The 21470-nt window shown below is 48.9% G+C and overlaps 1 protein-coding gene across 1 annotated transcript in view; it reads left to right on the top strand.

Moving 5' to 3' along the window:
* The window catches only part of slc24a3 (solute carrier family 24 member 3), a 365303-nt gene that overhangs the window by 207433 nt on the left and 136400 nt on the right, over positions 1 to 21470 (top strand). The window contains exon 3 of the mRNA XM_078230308.1: positions 657 to 733. Within this exon, the coding sequence (XP_078086434.1) occupies positions 657 to 733 (77 nt within the window). The remainder of the gene's footprint in view (positions 1 to 656; positions 734 to 21470) is intronic.

A 21470-nucleotide genomic window follows, 5' to 3' on the forward strand; every position in this document is an offset into this window, starting at 1 on the left:
TCCTGTAAGAATTTTGTAGGTTTCTCTGAGATTCCCCCCCTCATTCTTCTAAACTCCAGCGAATACAATCCTAATCAACTCAATCTCTCCCCATACGTGAGTCCTTCCATCCCAGGAATCAGTCTGGTAAACCTTCCCTGCGCTTGGCATGGACAAGTTGGGCCGAAGGGCCTGTTTCCATGTTGTAAACCTCTATGACTCTCTCCCTCCTATATCAAAAACATCGTCCCTCAGGTAAGGAGACCAAAACTGCACACAGTATTCCAGACGTGGTCTCACCAAAGCCCTGTGTAATTGCAGCAAAACATCCCTTGCTCCTGTACTCGAATTCTCTCACCATGAAGGCCAACATTCCGATTGTCTTCTTTACCTCCTGTTGCACAATATATGCTAAGAAAATTGTACATCCTTCCGAGCTAAATGGGGGAATACATAGGGTTTAATGGAATGGGGGAGGGCAAGGAGGGAGAAGTATGAAAGTAGCTTCATCAATACTATGCAACCTGGTGGCAGCGTTGTGGATCAGAGCTACAGCTTTAGCCTCGGTATTCTAACCTCCTGTTCAAGGCCTCTCTAAGCTGTGCACATTCAATGTATGTTTTGTTTTGAATGGCGTTTGGGTAAAATGAATTCACCTGCTTGATTTTCACTTCCAGCTCTCCGTGAATTCCCTGATGACATCTTTACGAACAAGGAACGAAGACAAGGGGCTATCGCTCTCCATCTGCTCTGTGTAAGTCACGGCTTCCTTCAGACACTCCAATCCGAACGTGACAAACTAATGTTGTTGGTGAAATATTCTGTACAGACACTCCGGCCAGTTTATTACACTTACTCAAGTGCCTTTACTTTAGGAGACAGACAAAGGACTGTGGTTCAAACTTAGCTTTATTAAAAAAACAACACTCACGGATTAAAGAAACAATTCTTACACAACAGATTTAGTTAACTTTCTCCAAACTAGCCTAATTGCCTGAGAAATAGATATTACCCGGTCTGGTGAAATCGATTGGGCCGTTGGATTCAATTCACTGAGTTCACGGCGACAGATGAATTCAGGGTCCTCTTAGCATGAAGGTGGATCTCGCACGCTCTCTTGCGTCGTCCCAGGTCACAGTGGGTTTTGTGGAGCCTCCGCTGGAGTTTGTCTTGAACGTGGCTGTTTTTATCCTTCTCTTCCCTTCATCCAACATTTCCCTGGCTTTCAGCCAATGGGGTGACAGGACGGAGAGGGGGGGGTGGGGGCATGGTGACAACACCCAGTGAGGTTAGACCAGGTCATCCCAGTTATATATATCTCTTTAATAGCAGGGAGCCGGGCTGAAACTAGGGAATACACAATCATAATGTCTTCTGGCAGAGTACCTCCTGTTGGGTTTCGGGCCATAGCTTCCATTGTAAAGTCTGAGCCTCTCTATTCATTATGTAAGAGGTCTGGGTTCTGGGTCATGATTATTTCCCTGTTGATCAGGTGAAGCATCCCTGTTCGATATGCGAGATGGTTCTGGGATGTGTCTCTGTTGACTTTTGACCCGTGATAACCTCATAGGAGGAGTTTTTAGCTGTATTAATTTAAAATATCCAGTTTTATGTTCAGCCTCATTTCTCAGGCCTTGTCCATTTGGCCACACTAGCTTTTCCCAATGCTGGGATATTTTTATGGAATGTGGATATGAAATGTTAGCTCCACAGATGCTGTGAGTCTTTCCAACTTTCTCTGTTTTCATCCATGGATCATTATTCCAGTGTTAATACCATCTTCCCTATGATGGTAATCTTCCTGGATTAATAACCCAGAAGCCTGGACTAGTAGTACTCTGTGCATGAGTTTAAATCCCACCAAAGCAGCTGAAGCAATTCAAGTTAAATTAATTTTAAAGATCATGTTATTCTTTGGTGTATCGCTGGCAAGGCCACCATTTGTTTCGCAACCTTAATTGCCCTTATGGGCACCCTGATGGCACAGTGGTTAGCACTGCTGCCTCACAGCGCCAGGGACTCAGGTTCGATTCCAGCCTCGGGTCACTGTCTGTGGGGAGTTGCACATTCTCCCCGTGTCTGTGTGGGTTTCCTCCGGGTGCTCCGGTTTCCTCCCACAGTCCAAAGATGTGTGGGTTAGGTGGATTGGTCATGGCAAATTGCCCCTTAGTGTCACGGGGATTATCAGGGTTGATACATCGGGATAGGGCCTGGGTGGGATTGTTGTTGGTGAAGGATTGATGGGCCGAATGGCCTCCTTCTGCACTGTAGGGATTCTATGATTCCATGAACTGAGTGACTTGCTAGGCCATTTCAGAGGGCAGTTAAGAGTCAACTACATTGCTGTGGATCTGGAGTCACATGTAGGCCAGACCGGGTAAGGATGGCAGATTTCCTTCCCTAAAGGGCATGAGTGACAATCGGCAATGGTTTCATGGTCATCATTAGCCTTTTAGTTGCAGAGTTTTATTGAATTTAAATTTCATCATCTGCCGTGGTGGGATTTGAGCCCGGGTCCCCAGAGCATTACCCTGGGTTACTAGTCCAGTGACTATGCCATTGCCTCCCCAAACAGCTTTTCCCCTCTGTTTGCCTGGGATTACGTTTGCAAATCACAGAAGGTTTCAGATTATCCTCTCAGGACCAAAAGACAAAAGAATCAGGCTGGCATTCTCCAGCCTCACCCGCGGCTGGGATTCTCCGTCCTCGTTCATGGCTGGGATTCTCCGTCCTCGCCCGCAGCTGGGATTTTCCAGCCTCGCCCGCGGCTGGGATTCTCCGGCCTCGCCCGCGGCTGGGATTCTCCGGCCTCGCCCGCGGCTGGGATTCTTCAACCTTGTTCACGGCTGGGATTCTCCATCTTCGCCCACGGCTGGGATTCTCCAGCCTCGCCCGTGGCTGGATTCTCCGACTTTGCCCGTGACTGGGATTCTCCAGCCTCGTGCGCAACTGGGATTCTCCAGCCTCGCCTGCGGCTGAGATTCTCCGACCTTGCCCGTGACTGGGATTCTCCGACCTTGCCCGTGACTGGGATTCTCCGGCCTCGCCCACGGCTGGGATTCTTCAACCTTGTTCACGGCTGGGATTCTCCGCCTTCGCCCACGGATGGGATTCTCCAGCCTCGCCCGTGGCTGGGATTCTCCGACCTTGGCCGTGGTTGGGATTCTCCAGCCTCGCCCGCGGCTGGGATTCTCCGGCCTCGCCTGCAGCTCAGATTCTCCAGCCTCGCCTGCGGCTGGGATTCTCCAGCCTCGCCCACGGCTGAGATTCTCCAGTGCTGCTGCTGCTGCAAATGGAATTTTGCGCTGGGTGGCACATTCTCCATTCTCGCTGGCAGGGTGGGCGTGCAAGACCAGCGAATACTGACCTCTTGTTTTGAGTAACTTGATCCGGTGGAACCAAACTAGACACACTGAACCCCAAAGTCTTTCAGAGCCAATAATATTGGGATTGATAATTTAACACTGACATTGTAGGTCTCCTCTCTCTTACAGTGATATCCCCAGCAGCTATTATTTAAATGCAACCTGTGTGGATTTAGATGTCTTATAGTCAAATTCAAAGACTTTCCGGCTTAATGTAAAAAAAATGCATTTTGTGAAAAGATATTTAAGACAGAGATAGGTTCTTGATTGGTAAGGGGATCAAAGGTTACGGGGAAAAGGCGGGAGAATGGGGTTGAGAAACTTACCAGCCATGAGCGAATGGCACAGCAGACTCGATGGGCCGAATGGCCTAATTCTGCTGCTATATCTCATAGTCGACTGTAATCTGCAGTTCACAGAAATCCTCTTTAATCTCCACCCACCACTGGGAAGTCATTTAAAACACAATCAGGAAAAAGTCTGGCTAAATAGAGGCCTTTATAAATCAGACTCAAAATTATGATTAATCGTAAGATCTTTCTTTTCAAACTATTTTTGTTGTTTCTCAAATTGTTGCGGTCTTTGGGCAGTCGGATTGAAAGAGGGACTGAGGGAAAAAACATCAATAAATTGCATGACAAGGAAGCGAATCATTTTTTTCTTTGCTTGATTTCCCCTCCCCTGAGACCAGTCACTCATGGCAAGGCCCAGATGTTGCTGACCGGCTGATAACTAATCCAATTGGCAATTCCTAAGTGTGAGCTTGAGACGGTGATGAGAGGAGATGAGAGAGCGTTTGGCAGTAGTATCGCAGCCAGGGCAATCTTTCCCCGGGCCCAGTTAAAGCCACACACACAAATACCACTGGAAGGACTAATCGAGAGTGAGAACCGAGCTGCATTTTCCCCTTCCCTGCACTGCATGCTAATTCCATTTGGGGGTGGCACGGTGGCACAGTGGTTAGCGCTGCTGCCCCACTGCACCAGGGACTCGGGTTCAATTCTGGCCTCGGGTCACTGTCTGTGTGGAGTCTGCACGTTCTCCCCGTGTCTGCGTGGGTTTCCTCTGGTTTCCTGCCACAGTCCAAACATGTGCAGGTTAGGTGGATTGGCCTTGCTAAATTGCCCCGTAATGTCCCACGGTGACACAGCGGTTAGCACTGCTGCCTCACAGCGCCAGGGACCCGCCTTTGATTCCAGCCTCGGGTCACTGTCTGTGTGGAGTTTGCACGTTCTCCCCGTGTCTGTGTGAATTTCGTCTGGGTGCTCTGGTTTCCTCCCACAGTTCAAAGACGTGCGAGTCTGTAGAATTTGTAGAATCCCTGTAGTGCAGAAGGAGGCCATTTGGCCCATCGAGTCTGCACCGACCACAATCCCACCCAGGCCTTATTCCCACAACCCCACATATTTACTCTGCTAATCCCCCTGTCACTAGGATCAATTTAGCATGGTCAATCAACCTAACCCGCACGTCTTTGGATGATGGGAGGAAACTGGAGCACCCGAAGGAAACCCATGCAGACACAGGGAGAATGTGCCAAGTCCACACAGACAGTGACTCGAGGCTGGAATCGACCCCGGGTCCTGGCGCTGTGAGGCAGCAGTTCTAACCACTGTGCCACCGTGGATTGGCCATGTTAAGTTGCCCTTCAGTGTCAAGAGGATTAGCAGGGTAAATACGTAGGATTACGGGGGTAGGGCCTGGGTGGGATTGTGGCTGGTGCAGGGTCAATGGGCTGAATGGCCTCCTTCTGCACTGTCGGGATTTTATAATTCTATGAATAACATCTTGGATTCAGAAAAGGTCTCCAGTGAAGCAAACCTCCCCATGTAAGGGAGGAGGAAGGTTCCTAAATGGGACAGAGCTTGGAAGAGCGAAATGAAACTCTTTCCGAATGTGCTTTGAGATAAAAATTGCAAGGTAGGAATTAGACACGAAGCGTCGGATGAGTTTATGGAAAAGAGTTCTAGCGGGCAGGGAAGTGAAGGTTTCCCCATCAATCATAGAATCATAATTGCAGCAGTGCTGACGGAGGCCATTCGGCCCATCGAGCTTGCACCGACAACAATCCCACCCAGGCCCTATCCCAGTAACCTCATGTATTTACCCTGCTAATCCCCTGACAGTAAGGGATAATTTAGCAAGGCCAATCATCCTAACCTACACATCAGAGAATATCATAGAAACCCTACAGTGCAGAAGGAGGCCATTCGGCCCATCGAGTCTGCACCGACCACAATCCCACCCAGGCCCTACCCCCGCATATTTTACCCGCTAATCCCTCTAACCTACGCATCTCAGGACTCTAAGGGGCAATTTTTAACCTGGCCAATCAACCTAACCCGCACATCTTTGGACTGGGGGAGGAAACCGGAGCACCCGGAGGAAACCCACGCAGACACGAGGAGAATGTGCAAACTCCACACAGACAGTGACCCAAGCCGGGAATCGAACCCAGGTCCCTGGAGCTGTGAAGCAGCAGTGCTAACCACTGTGCTACCATGCCGCCCAAATCTAAGGGACAATTTAGCATGGCCAATCCCCCTAATCTACATATCTTTGGACACTAAGGGACAATTTAGCATGGCCAATCCCCCTAATCTACATATCTTTGGACACTAAGGTACAATTTAGCATGGCCAATCCACCTAACCCGCACATCTTTGGACTGTGGGAGGAAAGCGGAGCACCCGGAGGAAACCCATGCAGACACGGGAGAACATGCAGACTCCGCACAGACAGTCACCCGAGGTCAGAATCGAACCTGGGTTCCTGGCGCTGTGAGGCAGCAGTGCTAACCACTGTGCCACTTGTGGCGGGTGGAAGGAATTAAGGGAAGGCTCACGTTTGGAAAGGCGGGAGGAAGTTGGAGAGGTCCGATGATGCTGGGGATAAACTTGGATTTGAAGATGAGGATGTTAACTTATTGTGTTGGGAGGCTAGTTTATATCTTTGACAGCTGGAGTAATGAGGCAACTGGAATATGGTGTGAGTTTTGGCTTTGTTTGGTTCTGTTGTTTGTCCAACTTGTGGGAGGTTGTGATGATAGCGTGCTATTGCTATAGATATATATATATTTTTATGTTTAAGGGGACTGTTTACAGATTCAGCTCTATTCTGCAGGCAGTCGGCATGTCTGGTAAACATTTAGCTCAGATGCTGAGAGAGCAGGAAAATTACTCATTTTAGCCATGTAGCATTGACTGAGATAGAGCTAATGGACTTTCGTTTACCAAAAAAAGGTCCACTGGGGTTTTGATTGAAGGAACGGAAGGTGGGTTTAGGTAGGCAAGGTCATGTGATGCTGTGTTTAATGGGAGGAACTAGGTCTGTAGCAGAGAAACGGTTTTTCAGTTCTGGCTGGGGTTAGTTGCTTTGAAACTCATTTTCTCTCTGTCAGCTTCAAGGCTATCTACACGCATTATGGGAAGTTTATTTTTGATTGCTAACTGCATTTAAAGTGGCATTGTAAGTCTGTAAGAGGAATGTTGCTTAGTTGGAACTGAAACAGTGATAAGTAGGAAATTAAAAGTTAAGCCACTTCATTTGTTGGAGTTGTATTTGAACTGTGTTATGAAATAAAGTTTGTTTTACTATAAAAGATTCCTAATTTTTTGATGGAATTGCTTGTGGTGGGAAACATCCTATCCTCACCATTTACGCCAAAAGAGAAAAATTGTTGGGTCTCGCTTCCTGATGTAATTTGGGATTCTGGTCCAGGACCCTAACAAGGTACAGTTCTGGAAAAATATTTCAATTCTCATTGCGTATTCTATCAAACCGTGCGGCAGGCAGAACCAATGCCCATATAATGGGGTTCATTGGCTAACAACTGTTCCAATTCAAGGGGTCGGAGCTCACTTTTGTGTGATCAGGATTCCTTATTCTCCCAACGCAATAATCTGAGTTTCCCAGCCCACTGCCCATAGAACCACAGAATCCCTACAGTGCAGAAGGAGGCCATTCAGCCCATCGAGTCCACACCAACTACCCAAAAGAACATTTTACCACAGGCCTACTCCCTGCCCTATCCCCACAAACTCGTGCATTCACCATGACTAATCCAGCTAACCTACACATTTGTTGGACACTACGGGGCAATTTAGCATGTCCAATCCACCTAATCCGCACATTTTTGGATACTAAGGGTCAATTTAGCATTGCCAATCCCCCTAACCCGCACATCTACGGACTGTGGGAGGAAACCGGAGCACCCGGAGGAAACCCACGCAGACACGGGGAGAATGTGCAAACTCCACACAGACAGTGACCTGAGGCCGGAATTGAACCCGGGTCCCTGGCGCTGTGAGGCCGCAGTGCTAACCGCAGTGCTAACCACTGTGCCACCGTGCCCCCCCACCCCTCCCCACACCTGCAACTTTTGATCTTTTCCCATATCTTCTTGCAAAGAATTTGGGAATGAGTTAAACTGAAGTGTTGCAGTCATAATCCTGAGGGGCCATTAACTGAAGCTGTTTTAGTGGATTTGGGAAATAATGGGTTGGACTCGCATGGGTTGGATTGTTGTTAAGACATCATTTCAAACTGGGACAGTGAGGGTCTCTTGTCTCATCCCATGTTCATTAGGGCAGCGCGTAAGGCAGGAGGGGGCGGGATGAGATGAGTTACACTGCCAGTCACCAGGTTACACTAGAGATTCAAGAATGTAACAATTCTAGGGCATGTACCAAGAAAGGTAGCATGTATCTAAACCCCCATATCCGACACTGAGGCATTCACAGAGGGCTACATGGGCAAGGCGAATTAACCCATCAAAATTTAAATGTTTACAGCACTTAGGTACGTGTCGGGAGTTACTCAGGGTCCAGAACAGCATGGTGGCACAGCAGTGAGCACTGCTACCTCACAGCGCCAGGGTCCCAATTCCCTGCAATTTCCCCACAAACCCATGCATTTACCATGGCTAATCCAGTTAACCTACACAGTTGTTGGAAACTACGGGGCAATTTAGCATGTCCAATCCACCTAATCCGCACATCTTTGGATACTAAGGGGCAATTTAGCATGGCCAACCCACCTAACCCCACATCTTGGTGCACTAAGGGTCAATTTAGCATGGCCAATCCACCTAACCTACACATCTTTGGACTGTGGGAGGAAACCGGTGCACCCGGAGGAAACCCACGCAGACACGGGGAGAAAGTGACCCAAGCCGGGAATCGAACCCGGGTCCCTGGCGCCGTGAGGCAGCAGTGCTAACCACTGTGCTGCTGCTGAAATCGGAAAATCTGGCCTAGTAAGGTTGCAGAAGACGACTTGATTAACGTTGCTTTGCTTTGCCCTCCTTATAAAATGTGAGGAAGTGAATTTTGGGGCATTTTATTATGGCGACGCATCACTAAAACTCGAAATGTTGCACCGTTACCCTCGTGGTTAATTCCAGGCGAGTGGGGTCTGGACACTAGGCCGAGCTGGGCCCGTTTCTATGGAAACGGAGCACTGGAGGGGAGGGGGGGGGGTGGAGTCATTCCCTCTTGTATTCAACAATATTTTTTATCTGGCTGTAATCCCCCCGTCTTAAAGCTGATTGCAACCGTTCAACCATTGATTAAAAATGACAAAATGTTCCACATTCCCGCCTGAAGGAGAGCCTTTTGTGCCTCATTTGCAACTGAAAGTAATTAAACCGCGCTGCTCAATGGTATCGAGTTGAAGCTGCTTCATCACAATCAGGCGTAAAATTAAAAAATTAAGGCTTATTGTATGTAGCCTCAGGAAGCCCATCTGCATGCGTTCCAGCAAATGTGGTGAGTGCTGATTTTTGGCTCATATTTAAGAGGAAGATAATTACATATTTTAGAAGCTCTTCCTCTTCCCCCCACTCCCCCCCCCCCCCCCCCCCCCCAACCCCCTCTCTCCACAGCGGCTGGAACAGTTCAAATTGACTCCCTCGAGTTTAAATCCAGTGTCAGACGAGATGTACTCAAACAACCTTTGTCCAAGCTCCAGATTACAAACCGGGCAAACCAGCATATAAAGGAATATAAGTGCAAACAGGTCTGATTTACCAGGCCTCGGGGTCACATGTGCACTGCAGGCTGCAGCTCCGACACTCTTGGCATTCTCGATTACCAAAACCCTCCCCGTAGTCTCAACCAGGGAAACTTCCAGCCTTCACGAACCTTTGGACCCGGGATTCTCCGGCCTCGCGCCGGGAGCTGGGATTATCCGGTCCCACTGCACCGGAAGGAGGCTTGGGTGGGCGCCAGGTTCTCACTGGCAGTGGGGCGTGAACGGCCGGAGGATTCCGGCGTTTATCGTTAACCAGAGAATGGTTAGAGCACAGCTGGGGGAGGGGGGAAGGAATGGGGGGAGGGTTGGGGTGCCATTCGGCCCATCATATCTGTATTGGCTCTCAGCAATGCTAGGCCCACTCTCCTGCCTTTCTTCCCCGTTATCCAGCCATTTTGTTTTTCTCTCCATTCAGGTAATGATCCAATTCTCTTTTGAAAGCCATAGCTGGATCTGCCTCCCCCACACTCTCAGGCAGTGCCTTCCAGACCCCAACCACTCGCTGTATGGAAAAGTTTTTTCTCACCTCACATTTGTTTCTTTTGCAAATCACTTTAAATCTGTGCCCTCCCGAACTTGATCCTTTTTACGAGCAGGAACGGTTTTTCCCTGTTTACCCTAACCAGCTCCCCACAAATCTCCTCTCAGCCTTCGGTGGCACAGTGGTTAGCACAGCTGCACCACAGCGCCAGGGACCCGGGTTCAATTCCCGTTCTCCCCGTGTCTGCGTGGGTTTCCTCCAGTTGCCTCCCACACTCCAAAGATGTGTGGGTTCGGTTGATTGGCCATGCTAAATTGCCCCTTAATGTCCTAAAATGTGCAGGTTAGGTGGATTGGCCATGCTAAATTGCCCCTTAATGTCCTAAAATGTGCAGGTTAGGTGGATTGGCCATGCTAAATTGCCCCTTAGTGTCCCAAGATGTGTAGGTTAGGGGGATTGGCCATGATAAATTGCCCCTTAGTGTCCCAAGGTGTACAGGTTAGGTGGATTGGCCATGCTAAATTGCCCCTTAGTGTCAGGGGGATTAGCAGAGTAAATACGTGGGGTGACGGGGATAGGGCCTGGTGGGATTGTTGTCAGTGCAGACGCGATGGGCCGAATGGCCTCCTTCTGCACTGTAGGGATTCTATGATTCTCCAAGGAAAACATTCCCAACCTCTCCAATCTATTCGCACAACTGAAGTATGAGATTGAGTTCAATGTCTCTCAGCCATCAGGTAAATTCCTAGTGCCACTTTCCCTGACAGCTAAAATCCCCACCCTGCTGTAAAGAATGAGACAATTGTTCAGCGCAGAGGGTGGACAATGTGAACAGATGGAGGGAACTGTTGTTATTAATCACATTACATTCAACGTTGGTCCCGTTGGGTGAGAACAGAGGTTGACTGACGATGCAAAGTTGGCACAATTGGATATGGAATAGCTAATTGGTCTCAGGCAGCGGGTAGCCATTTCCTCCTGCCAGGCTTGCCAATGCTACAGGGTGGCTGGGGGGAGTCCAGAACCAGGGGTCGTAGTTTCAGGATAAGGGGTAAACCTTTTAGAACTAAGGTGAGGAGAAATTTCTTCACCCAGAGAGAGTGGTGAATGTGTGGAATTCACTACCACAGAAAGTAGTTGAGGCCAAAATGTTGTCTGATTTCAAGAAGAAATTAGATATAGCTCTTGGGGTTAAAGGGATCAAGGGATATGCGGGGGAAGGGGAATCAGGGTATTTTGATTTGATTTATTATTGTCACGTGTATTGGGATACAGTGGAAAGTATTGTTTCTTCCACGCTATACAGACAAAGCATACCATTCATAGAGTACATAGGTGAGAAGGAGAGGTTGCAGAGTGTAGTGTTACAGTCATAACTGGGGTGTAAAGAAAGATCAGCTTAATATGGTAGGTCCATTCAAAGGTCTGATGGCAGCAGGGAAGAAGCTGTTCTTGAGTTGGTTGATACGTGTTTTCAGGCTTTTGTATCTTTTTCCCGACGGAAGAAGGTGGAAGAGAGAATGTCCGGAGTGTGTGGGGTCCTTGATTATGCTGGCCGCTTTCCCAAGGCAGTGGGAAGTGTAGATGGAGTCAATGGATGGGAGGCTGGTTTGAGTGATGGACTGGGCTACATTCACGACCCTTTGTAGTTTCTTGCAGTCTTGGGCAGAGCAGGAGCCATACCAAGCTGTGATACAACCAGTAAGAATGCTTTCTATGGTGCATCTGTAAACGTTGGTGAGAGTCGTAGTGGGCATGCCAAATTTCTTTGGCCTCCTGAGAAAGTAGAAGTGTTGGTGGGCTCTTTTTATCCATGGGGAGGTGGGGGTAACTCCACACCAACTGGAAAAGCCCAGGCATCGTCAGAAATTCCCTGATAGACCCTGAAAGGATGGGTAATGGGGAGTCGCCATTTGCGGGCACATGGTCTCCCTCCCCTCCCCCAGCCTCCAGGGTGCGTGGCATCCTTGATCATGCTGGCTGCTTTACCGAGGCAGTGGGAAGTGTAGACAGAGTCAATGGATGGTTGCGTGATGGACTGGGCTACATTCACGTCCCTTTGGAGTTTCTTGCGGTCTCGGTCAGAGCAGGAGCTGTGATACATCCGGAAAGAATGCTTTCTATGGTGCATCTGTAAAAGTTGGAGAGAGTTGGTATTGCATTTGATGATCAAAATGAATGGCGGAGCAGGCTCAAAGGGCCGAATGGCCTCCTCCTGCTTCTTTTTCTAAAGGGACAGCATTGGGAGAGGCTGAAGAATAGGAACTGATTTTGTTCTGCCCCCTCTGCTCACTGCCGTGAACGAGAATGGAAGATCAGTTTGAACAGAGTTAAAAGCTGCAAATGTCCAAAGAGTATTTAACACAGGAGCTTTGATTTGGAATCAACAAATTAAGACTGGCGATTAAATAGCTGCTTGAATGTGTTTGCTGATCTTGGCTGTTGAAGTCCAATTCTGGGCTTCTATTTGATGCCAAAATCTCCATCTAACTCTCACTTTAGTGGTTGGTGGCGAGGGAGTGGTCCTTAGCAGCATCATTTTGTAAGTGCTTTCGGCAGTGACGCTCCGGCAGTGAAAAGGGGGAGAGAAGGTGACAATATTTCAGCACCTTCACTGTCCACTGCTTGCCCAGAGACTCGTTTGTGGTACACTCCTCAGCGCTGCTTCTGCGGCAGCATAGGGCCTGTATCCACGGGCAGGATCCCAACAGGATCCCTGCACGATAAGGCCAGCCGCAGAAGAAGACTGAGTCTTTATCCAGATGTTCAGAGAAGGCGTTAGTCCACTAAAGATGGTAGGCGTTATCCCACCATTTTTTGTCCATCGGCGCGCATGTCTCAGGAAAGTGATCGAGGTCTTTCGCCAGCCTCTGGTTTCTCAATGTGAATGCCACTCCACTGGGCCACATTACGGAGCACACCACAAACAGCCCCTATCGCCAACAGCCTTGCAAGCACTGGAGTGCCCCTCAACCATACAAGGCCATCGGAACTCGGCCAATAATGATTGGTGAGAGTCCTTATCTGCAAGTGGCTTTTGCTGGACAACATTGGCGGGGGGGGGGGGGGAGGGGGGGGCACACACGGTTGGTGGGGGGGGGGACGGTTGGTGGAGGGGGGGCATCTCTGGTCACATGAAGTCAGCAGCTGCTTCCTTTAATGGGTATTCTTTGTCCCCACGGTCAACCATGGGGCCATGGGCTGGGAAAGCTGTGGCAGGTGTAAGCACCTCTGAATGAATGAGTCAGGGCAGCCAAGAAGGGAGGCCTTATCGTGGATACACACCACCTGCAGGTTGAGCAAATGGAATGGTTTTCAGTTCCCGACCTGGTGGCGCAGTGGTTAGCACTGCTGCCTCACAGCGCCAGGGACCCGGGTTCGATTCCAGGCTGTCACACTCGACCGTTGCCCCAACGTATCTTCACTGTGGCCCATCAGGTTTTTGATCTTCAGTTCGAATCTTTTGGCACGCCATCCCGTTACGACCAGCGACGCAGCAAAGCTGTGCCAAAGCTCCCAGCAATTTTCCTTTCATTCATTTGCGGGACATGGGTGTCGCTGGCTGGCCAGCATTAATTGTCCACCCCTAGTAAAAGTGAACAATCTTTCAAATTCATTCACGGGACATCGGTGTCGCTGGCTGGCTAGCATTTATTGCCCTTCCCTAGTTGCCTTTGGAGGGCAGTTGAGAGTCAACCACAGTGCTGTGGCTCTGGAGTCACATGTAGGCCAGACCAGGTAAGGATGGCAGATTTCCTTCCCTAAAGGACATTAGTGAACCAGATGGGTTTTTCCGACAATCGACAATGGTCTCATGGTCATCAGTAGATCAGCTATTTTTAACTGAATTCAACTTCCATCAATTGCCGTGGTGGGATTCAAACCCGGGTCTCCAGAACATGAGCTGAGTTTCTGGATTAATAGTCCAGTGATAATACCACTAGGCCATCGCCTCCCCATTTCTCAGATAGCTAGCTGGCGGTTTTGGGAAGGGATGTGAAAGCGTTAGAGAAAGTGCAGAAGGGGTTCACAAGAATGGTCCCAGGGTTGAGCAACTCCAGTTACGTGTACAGGTTGGAGAAGATGGAGGCTGTCCTGCCATTAGAAAAGAAGATTAAGAACAGATTTTTTATTTATTATTTTTATTCATTTATTAGTGTCACAAGTAGGCTTACATTAACACTGCAATGAAGTTACTGTGATAATCCTAGACGCCACACTCCGGCGCCTGTTCGGGTCCACTGAGGGAGAATTTAGCATGGCCAATGCACCCAACCAGCACATCTTAAGGACTGTGGGAGGAAACCAGAGCACTTGGAGGAAACCCACGCAGACACGGGGAGAATATGCAGACTCCACACAGACAGTGACCCAAGCCGGGAATCGAACCCAGGTCCCTGGCACTTTGAGGCAGCAGTGCTCACCACTGTATCGTCGTGATTTGGTAGAAGTGTTCAAAACCTCGAGGGGACTTGACAGAGTGGGAAGAAAGTGCACCCATCGGTGGGAGCACCAATTTAAGGGAAATGGCAAAAGAAGCATTGGCAATACAAGGAAAAGCTTTTTTTATTGTCCATTGAATTGTTGGGAAGTTGCAATGTAGTGCTTCAGAGCGTGGTGGAGGCACACACAATCGAGGCTTCCCAAAGGAATTGGGTACTTAACTGAAAAGAAAAAAGTAGGAAGGCTACAGGGAAAAGGCAGGGGAGTGGGACTTGTAATGACTTCAATCGGGCCATTGAGGTTGGCCTCTTGGAGTGTGAACTCCCTGATTAAGGAGTCAACTGTTCCCCCTTCCTTTTGGGGAGCTGCCCCTTTTACTTTGTCCCTAAGTTGGTTTGAGTTTGTTTACTTGCTTGGTGTTGAAAGACATCCCTGATTAAGGAGTCAATTGATGGGCAATCAGAGAGTCCTTTCCTTGTATTTAACCAGGAGTGTCAGTTCCTCTGGCACTCCCCGAGATAGACTGCCGACTGATCACACTCTGTGCATTGCTGTGGGAGTTGTAAATAAAGGGATCTTGGTGAGGGGATTTTTGCCTCCGAAGACCTATTACAGGGCTGGATGAGTTCTTGCAGAGAGCCAATGTTGATATGAGAGGCCTCCCCCGTGCCGTGGCCATTCTATGATTCTGTTTGGCTGTTTGAAGAGTTAATGGCATAACTCCTCTCCAACGCATACAGAATTGCACTTCCAAGCCATCTAAACCCACTCTTGTCCTTGGTCCCTGCATTGTGCTCAGAATAAATCTGTAGCTTCTATGTGTCAGCACTTGAATATGAACCTAAACCTTAAGCCATAGAGAATGGAATGGCAGTTTTTATTTCTTCAACAACATAACTCCCTCTGTGCTCCGTTCTAACCGAAATATTTTGCCTTTTTTTCTAATTAACGAGAAGCACCCGGGGACAATCGCTACATTCTCCATGGCGATGCCTCAACCAATCAGGGTCTACTTGCCAACCCCTCCTTCTCTCATGCAGTATAAATTGTTGCTCCCCTTTGAAATTTGGCATTCTTGTGTCTGTCCTAATGAGAGCAGGATAAAAAGGTGCCACACCATGGCCAGGCTTTCGCACTCCTGCCCCCATGCCCGCCCGCTCGATGGGTTCTGTGCTTGGAGGGGGGGGGGGGGTTGCATAAAATAGCATGGACAGGATTCGCTCTGGGATTCCATCTGCCCTGACCTAGATGTGCCAGGGTCCCGAGTTAAATTCCGGCCTCGGGTGACTGTCCGTGTGGAACAAAAAACAATACAGCACAGGAACAGGCCCTTCGGCCCTCCAAGCCTGCGCCGATCATGTTGTCCTATCTAGACCAACCGCCTGTATCCCTCTATTCCCTGTCTGTTCATGTGTCTATCCAGATAAGTCTTAAATGTCGCTAATGTATCTGCCTCAACCACCTCACTTGGCAGTGCATTCCAGGCCCCCACCACCCTCTTTGTAAAAAACTTCCCCCACACATCTCCACTCAACCTTTCCCCCTTATCCTGAACTTGTGCCCCCTTGTAATTGTCATTTCTGCCCTGGGAAAAAGCTTTCAACTCTTCACCCTATCTATACTGCTCATAATTCTATAAACTTTGATCAGGTCGCCATTCAGCCTACATCTTTCCAGGGAGAACAGTTTATTCAATCTCTCCTCATAGCTAAGGGTATTAGCTAATACCAGGCAACATCCTGGTAAGCCTTTTCTGTACTCTCTCCAAAGCCTCCACATCCTTCTGGCAGTGTGGTGACCAGAATTGGACACAGTATTCCAAATGTGGCCTAACCAATGGAGTTTGCACATTCTCCCCATGTCTGCATGGGTTTTCTCCGGGTGCTCCAATTTCCTCCCATAGTCCAAAGATGTACAGGTTAGGTGGATTGGCCATGCTAAATTGTCCCTTAGTGTCAGGGGGACTAGCGGGGTAAATATGTGGGGTTACGGGGATAGGGGCTGGGTGGGATTGTTGTCAGTGCAGGCTCGATGGGCTGAATGGCCTCTTACTGCACTGTAGGGATTCTATGATTCAATGGAATGTTACGGTGAGACAAACAGGGCCTTGGACAGGAACGTTGCCCTTATTATGGTCCATAAGGGGCCAGTTGTGGCCCTTTTCCCGCCCAGACTCAACGTTTAGGCTGGTGGGCACCCAGTGACCGAGGGTAGGAAACATCCTCACCCTCGATCCCGGGTGGCAGGGTGAAGGTGGAATTGGGGGGAGCGGAGGGGGGAAGGGAGGTGTGCCTCAATTGCAAGGCCCCTTCAAACTGAGGAAGCCTTTGCCTCAGGGACTGGCCCAGGGATCTCCAGCCTGCACCCGCCTCCAAAATAAGAGTTCAACTGAGTGTGAAAGGGCGCCTGGCTGAGTCGGCAGGGATGGGTTCCCTGCCAACTCTCAGGATGACAGGTGATGTTCACCATCCTGAACATTCAGACCCATTTCTCCGCTTCACTTATCCTTAAGTCACACTATAAATTCTGCAGGAAGTAAGGGTGGGAGGGAGGTCGAGTTACTCTAATAAATTCAGCAGTGGAAGTGGTGGGTTCAGACTGGACAATACCATCCGTTTGAAACGTCACCATTCCCACCCTACACACTGTCCATGTAAAAGAAACCAGGGTGAATTAGGACTTAACTAGACTGGTAAAAATGAATTGCTGGTTTCACTTCCATTATATTGAGGGTCGTGTGGAAGGAGAACATGTACTTATGTCGAACTTTGATTTGATTTGATTTATTGTTGTCACATGTATTGTGATACAGTGAAAAGTATTGTTTCTTGCACTACACAGACAAATCATAGAATCCCTACAGTGCAGAACGAGGCCATTCGGCCCAACACACCTGCACCGACAACACTTCGACCCAGGCCCTATCCCCGTAACCCCATGTATTTACCCTGCTGATCCCCTGACACTAAGGGGCAATTTAGCATGGTCTATCCACCTAACTCGGACACCTTTGGACTGTGGGAGGAAACATAGAAACCCTACAGTGCAGAAGGAGGCCATTCAGCCCATCGAGTCTGCACCGACCACAATCCCACCCAGGCCCTACCCCCACATATTTACCCACTAATCCCTCTAACTACACATCTCAGGGACAATTTTTATCCTGGCCAATCAACCTAACCCACGCATCTTTGGACTGTGGGAGGAAACCGGCGCACCCGGAGGAAACCCACGCAGACACGGGGAGAATGTGCAAACTCCGCACAGACAGTGACCCAAGCCGGGAAATGAACCCGGGTCCCTGGCGCTGTGAGGCAGCAGTGCTAACCGCTGTGCCACAGTGCCACCCAAAGCATACTGTTCATAGAGTACATCGGGGAGAAGGAAAGGAGAGGGTGCAGAATGTAGTGTTATAGTCATAGCTAAGGTGTAGAAAAAGATCAGCTTAATATATGGTAGGCCCATTCAAAAGGCTGATGACAGCAGGGAAGAGGCTGTTCTTGAGTTGGTTGGTACGTGACCTCAGACTTTTGTATCTTTTTCCTGACAGAAGAAGGTGGAAGAGAGAATGTCCGGGGTGTGTGTAGGGTCCTTGATTATGCCGGTTGCTTTGCCGAGGCGGTGGGAAGTGTAGACAGAGTCAATGGATGGGAGGCTGGTTTGCGTGATGGATTGGGCCACATTCACGACTCTTCGTAGTATTTTTGGGGTTTTCCTGATTTGGGACGTCCCAAAACTCATCACCGTGAACGAAGAACAGAGGGGGCACTGGAATAACTCCGAGGCTGATGTCCCTTCACCAAACGTAGTAGCATTTACATAGTTAGCAACACTCAGACAGAATATAAACCCCGAGTACCAGTGACCCTGACACTCCACATTATGTACATAGGCAGAGCTCCTTGATTAGACAAGCTATAACTGCCTTAATCAGGCCGCTCATATTCTAAGAGGTCCACACCATGGTCTTCCCTGAAGTCATTACTGGCACAGTCTCAGAATGAGCGGGCAGCCATTTAGGATTGTGATGAGGAATGGCATTTTATTCTGTGGGCACTGCTGCCTCACAGCGCCAGGGACCCGGGTTCAATTCCCGGCTTGGGTCACTGTCTGAGCGGAGCTTGCAGATTCTCCCTGTGACTACACCGGGTGCTCCGGTTTCCTCCCACAGTCCAAAGATGTGTAGGTTAGATGGATTGGCCGTGCTAAATTGCCCCTTAGTGTCCAAAGATTAGATGGATTAACCATAGCAAATGTGTGGGGTTATGGGGAAAGGGTGAGGAAAAGGGCCTGGGTATGATGCTCTATCAAAGAGAGTTGGTGCAGACTCGATGAGCTGAATGGCCTCCTTCTGCACTGTAGGGATCCTATGACTCTAAATCTTTTGGAATTCTCTACCCCAAAAAGCTGTGAGTGTATGGTCAGTCACTGAGTATGTTCAAGACACAAACCAATAGAATTCTAGATAGTAAAGGCAGCAAGGGACAGTGCGGGGAAAATGGTGTTAAGGTGAAGGATCAGCCATGATCTAATAGAGTGGCGAAGTAGTCTCGAGGGGCTGAATGCCTATGCCTGCTTCTATTCCCTATGTTCCCATCAGTCTGAAGTGTAGACAATGCTGTCTTTCTTATTGGCAGATGCGGCAGCCATTTTGAATACAGTTCAGGCCTATAAACAATGAGGTGAATGACCAGATAATCGATATAGGCTGAAGGATAAATAGGCCGTTAGGGGTAACTCCCCTATCTTCCCTGCTCTTCTTCAAAGAAGAATGCTGTAGATTCTTTTACACCCACTGGGCTTCGGTTTTCACATCTTATTGGAAGGGGAGTGCCTAGATTATGTGCCCAGGTCTCTGGAACAGGACTTGAACTCGCAACCTTCTGAATGCTCGCGAGCGAGAATCCCAAAATGGACTCCCGCTGCATGCCAATCGAAGTTGAAAGGCCAATTGACATGCTGTTGATTGACATCCGAGAGTGTTTTGGGAGCTCCCTCTGCTATGTCTCATGAATTATTGTGTTCCAGCCACGTCCTCTAGAATTCTGCTCCCCAGAAAACACACGTGAAAATTGAGATTCTTAAGGAGGAGACAGGATCAGAAGCTGAGCCTCTTGAGATAGGGGGAAGTTCTAAAGCACGTAGCAAGGTCAAGGACAGCTACTGGGAGAGAAATATATGGCAAAACATTCCGTGACCTTGAGTTCTGTTTCTGATCATACTCAAGCTGCAAAAATAGCTGTACGAACTCAGATGAGCCACATTGTTTAAATCTTTTTTTTATTCATTCATGGGATATGGGCATTGCATTTATTGGCCAGCATTTATTGCCCATCCCAAGTTTCCCTTGGAGGGCAGTTGAGAGTCAACCACATTGCTGTGGCTCTGGAGTCACATGTAGGCCAGACCAGGTAAGGACGGCAGATTTCCTTCCCTAAAGGACATTAGTGAACCAGGTGGCTTTTTCCGACAATGGTTTCGTGGTCATCAGCAGATTCTTAATTCCACATATTTTTTAATTGAATTCAAATTCCACCATCTGCCGTGCTGGGATTCGAACCCGGGTCCCGGAACATAAGTTGAGTTTCTGGTTTAATAGTCTAGCGATAAGGCGGCACGGTGGCACAGTGGTTCGAACTGCTGCCTCACAGCGTCGGGGACCTGGGTTCGATTCCCAGCTTGGGTGACTGTCTGTGTGGAGTTTGCGCATTCTCCCCGTGTCTGCGTGGGTTTCCTCCGGGTGCTCCGGTTTCCTCCCACAGTCCAAAGATGTACGGGTCAGGTTGAATTGCCATGCTAAAATTGCCCCTTAGTGTCGGGGGGACTAGCTAGGGTAACTGCATGGTGTTACGCGGATAGGGCCTGGGTGGGATTGTGTCGGTGCAGTTGTGATGGGCCAAATGGCCTCCTTCTGCACTGTAGGATTCTATAACACCACAAGGCCATCTGTTACTCTTTGTATAATAAAAGTGCTTGAAACAGAATTACAATGGATTGCGCAGTCTAAAAACATCTCTTCCCCTTGCAAAAGAAAAAGTCATGACCATCAGTAACATGTCTCAAGCTACTGGAGTCTGGGAATCCTTGAAGCATTGGTTGTGTTTATGAGAAACTGAGGGCTGGTTAAGCCTTGGCAGTGTTTAGGAGTAATGGGAGGATGATCTCAAGGTCCCATGGCACAGAAACCGGTGTAATAGCTCAACCATGTCCCCTGTTTCCATGCACAAATTGATCATCTGTTCAATAATTGCCCCTACTCCTCCTTTTATCACCATTTTCCTACTTAAATGAATCTAGAAGACTTTGGCACATTCTTTTATGCTGGCTGCCAGTCTCTTTTCATGCTGCCTCTTTGCTTCACTTGAGTTTTCAGCTCCCCTTTCGACCTTCTATATCCAGCCTTGTTCCTAAAAGTCTTTTCCACCAGACATCTGTCATGGGCACACTTTTTCTTCTTCATAGTTCATGGGTACGATTTTATCTGCCTTTCATGCCACGTTCCCACCGCAGCGAAGTCGGAGAATTTGGCAGCCAGCCAAATCACTGCAGCGGGATGGGAAAATCCCACCGGTGTGAACGGTGGTAAGGATCTGGCCCTATACTTCTCTTGTCATCCGGGGTGCTCTGGATGTGTTTATCCTGTCATCCCATTTTGAGGATGCCTGCTTCACCTTCACTGCATCCAGACTATCGCTTCTTTGAAGGCAGGCAATTATTTTTGCTGCCAACTTTTGACTCTACAATTTATTCGGCCAGGATCCGGTCTTGCCCCACTAAAGAGCTCCCCTCCCCCCCCAATTAATTATTCTTACTCAAGATTGTTCTTTGTCCTTTTGCATAGTCAGCCTTCTTAACTGCCCCTCTGAAGTGGACCCGCCTCGCCAACTCAGTTCAAGGGCAATAAGGGATGGGCAACAAATGCTGACATCCACGTCCCACAAAGGAATGAAAATAAAAGCTACTTTGTCCCTTGAAGCCTTTGGACACAGGGCGGCACAGTGGTTAGCACTGCTGCCTCACAGCTCCAGGGACCCGGGTTTGCACATTTTCCCCGTGTCTGAGTGGGTTTCCTCCGGGTGCTCCGGTTTCCTCCCACACTCCAAAGATGCGCTAGTTAGGTGGATTGGCCGTGCTAAGTTGCCCCTCGGTGGCCCAAGATATGTAGATTA

Source organism: Mustelus asterias, chromosome 15, assembly GCF_964213995.1.
Source record: "Mustelus asterias chromosome 15, sMusAst1.hap1.1, whole genome shotgun sequence".
Lineage (NCBI taxonomy): Eukaryota > Metazoa > Chordata > Chondrichthyes > Carcharhiniformes > Triakidae > Mustelus > Mustelus asterias.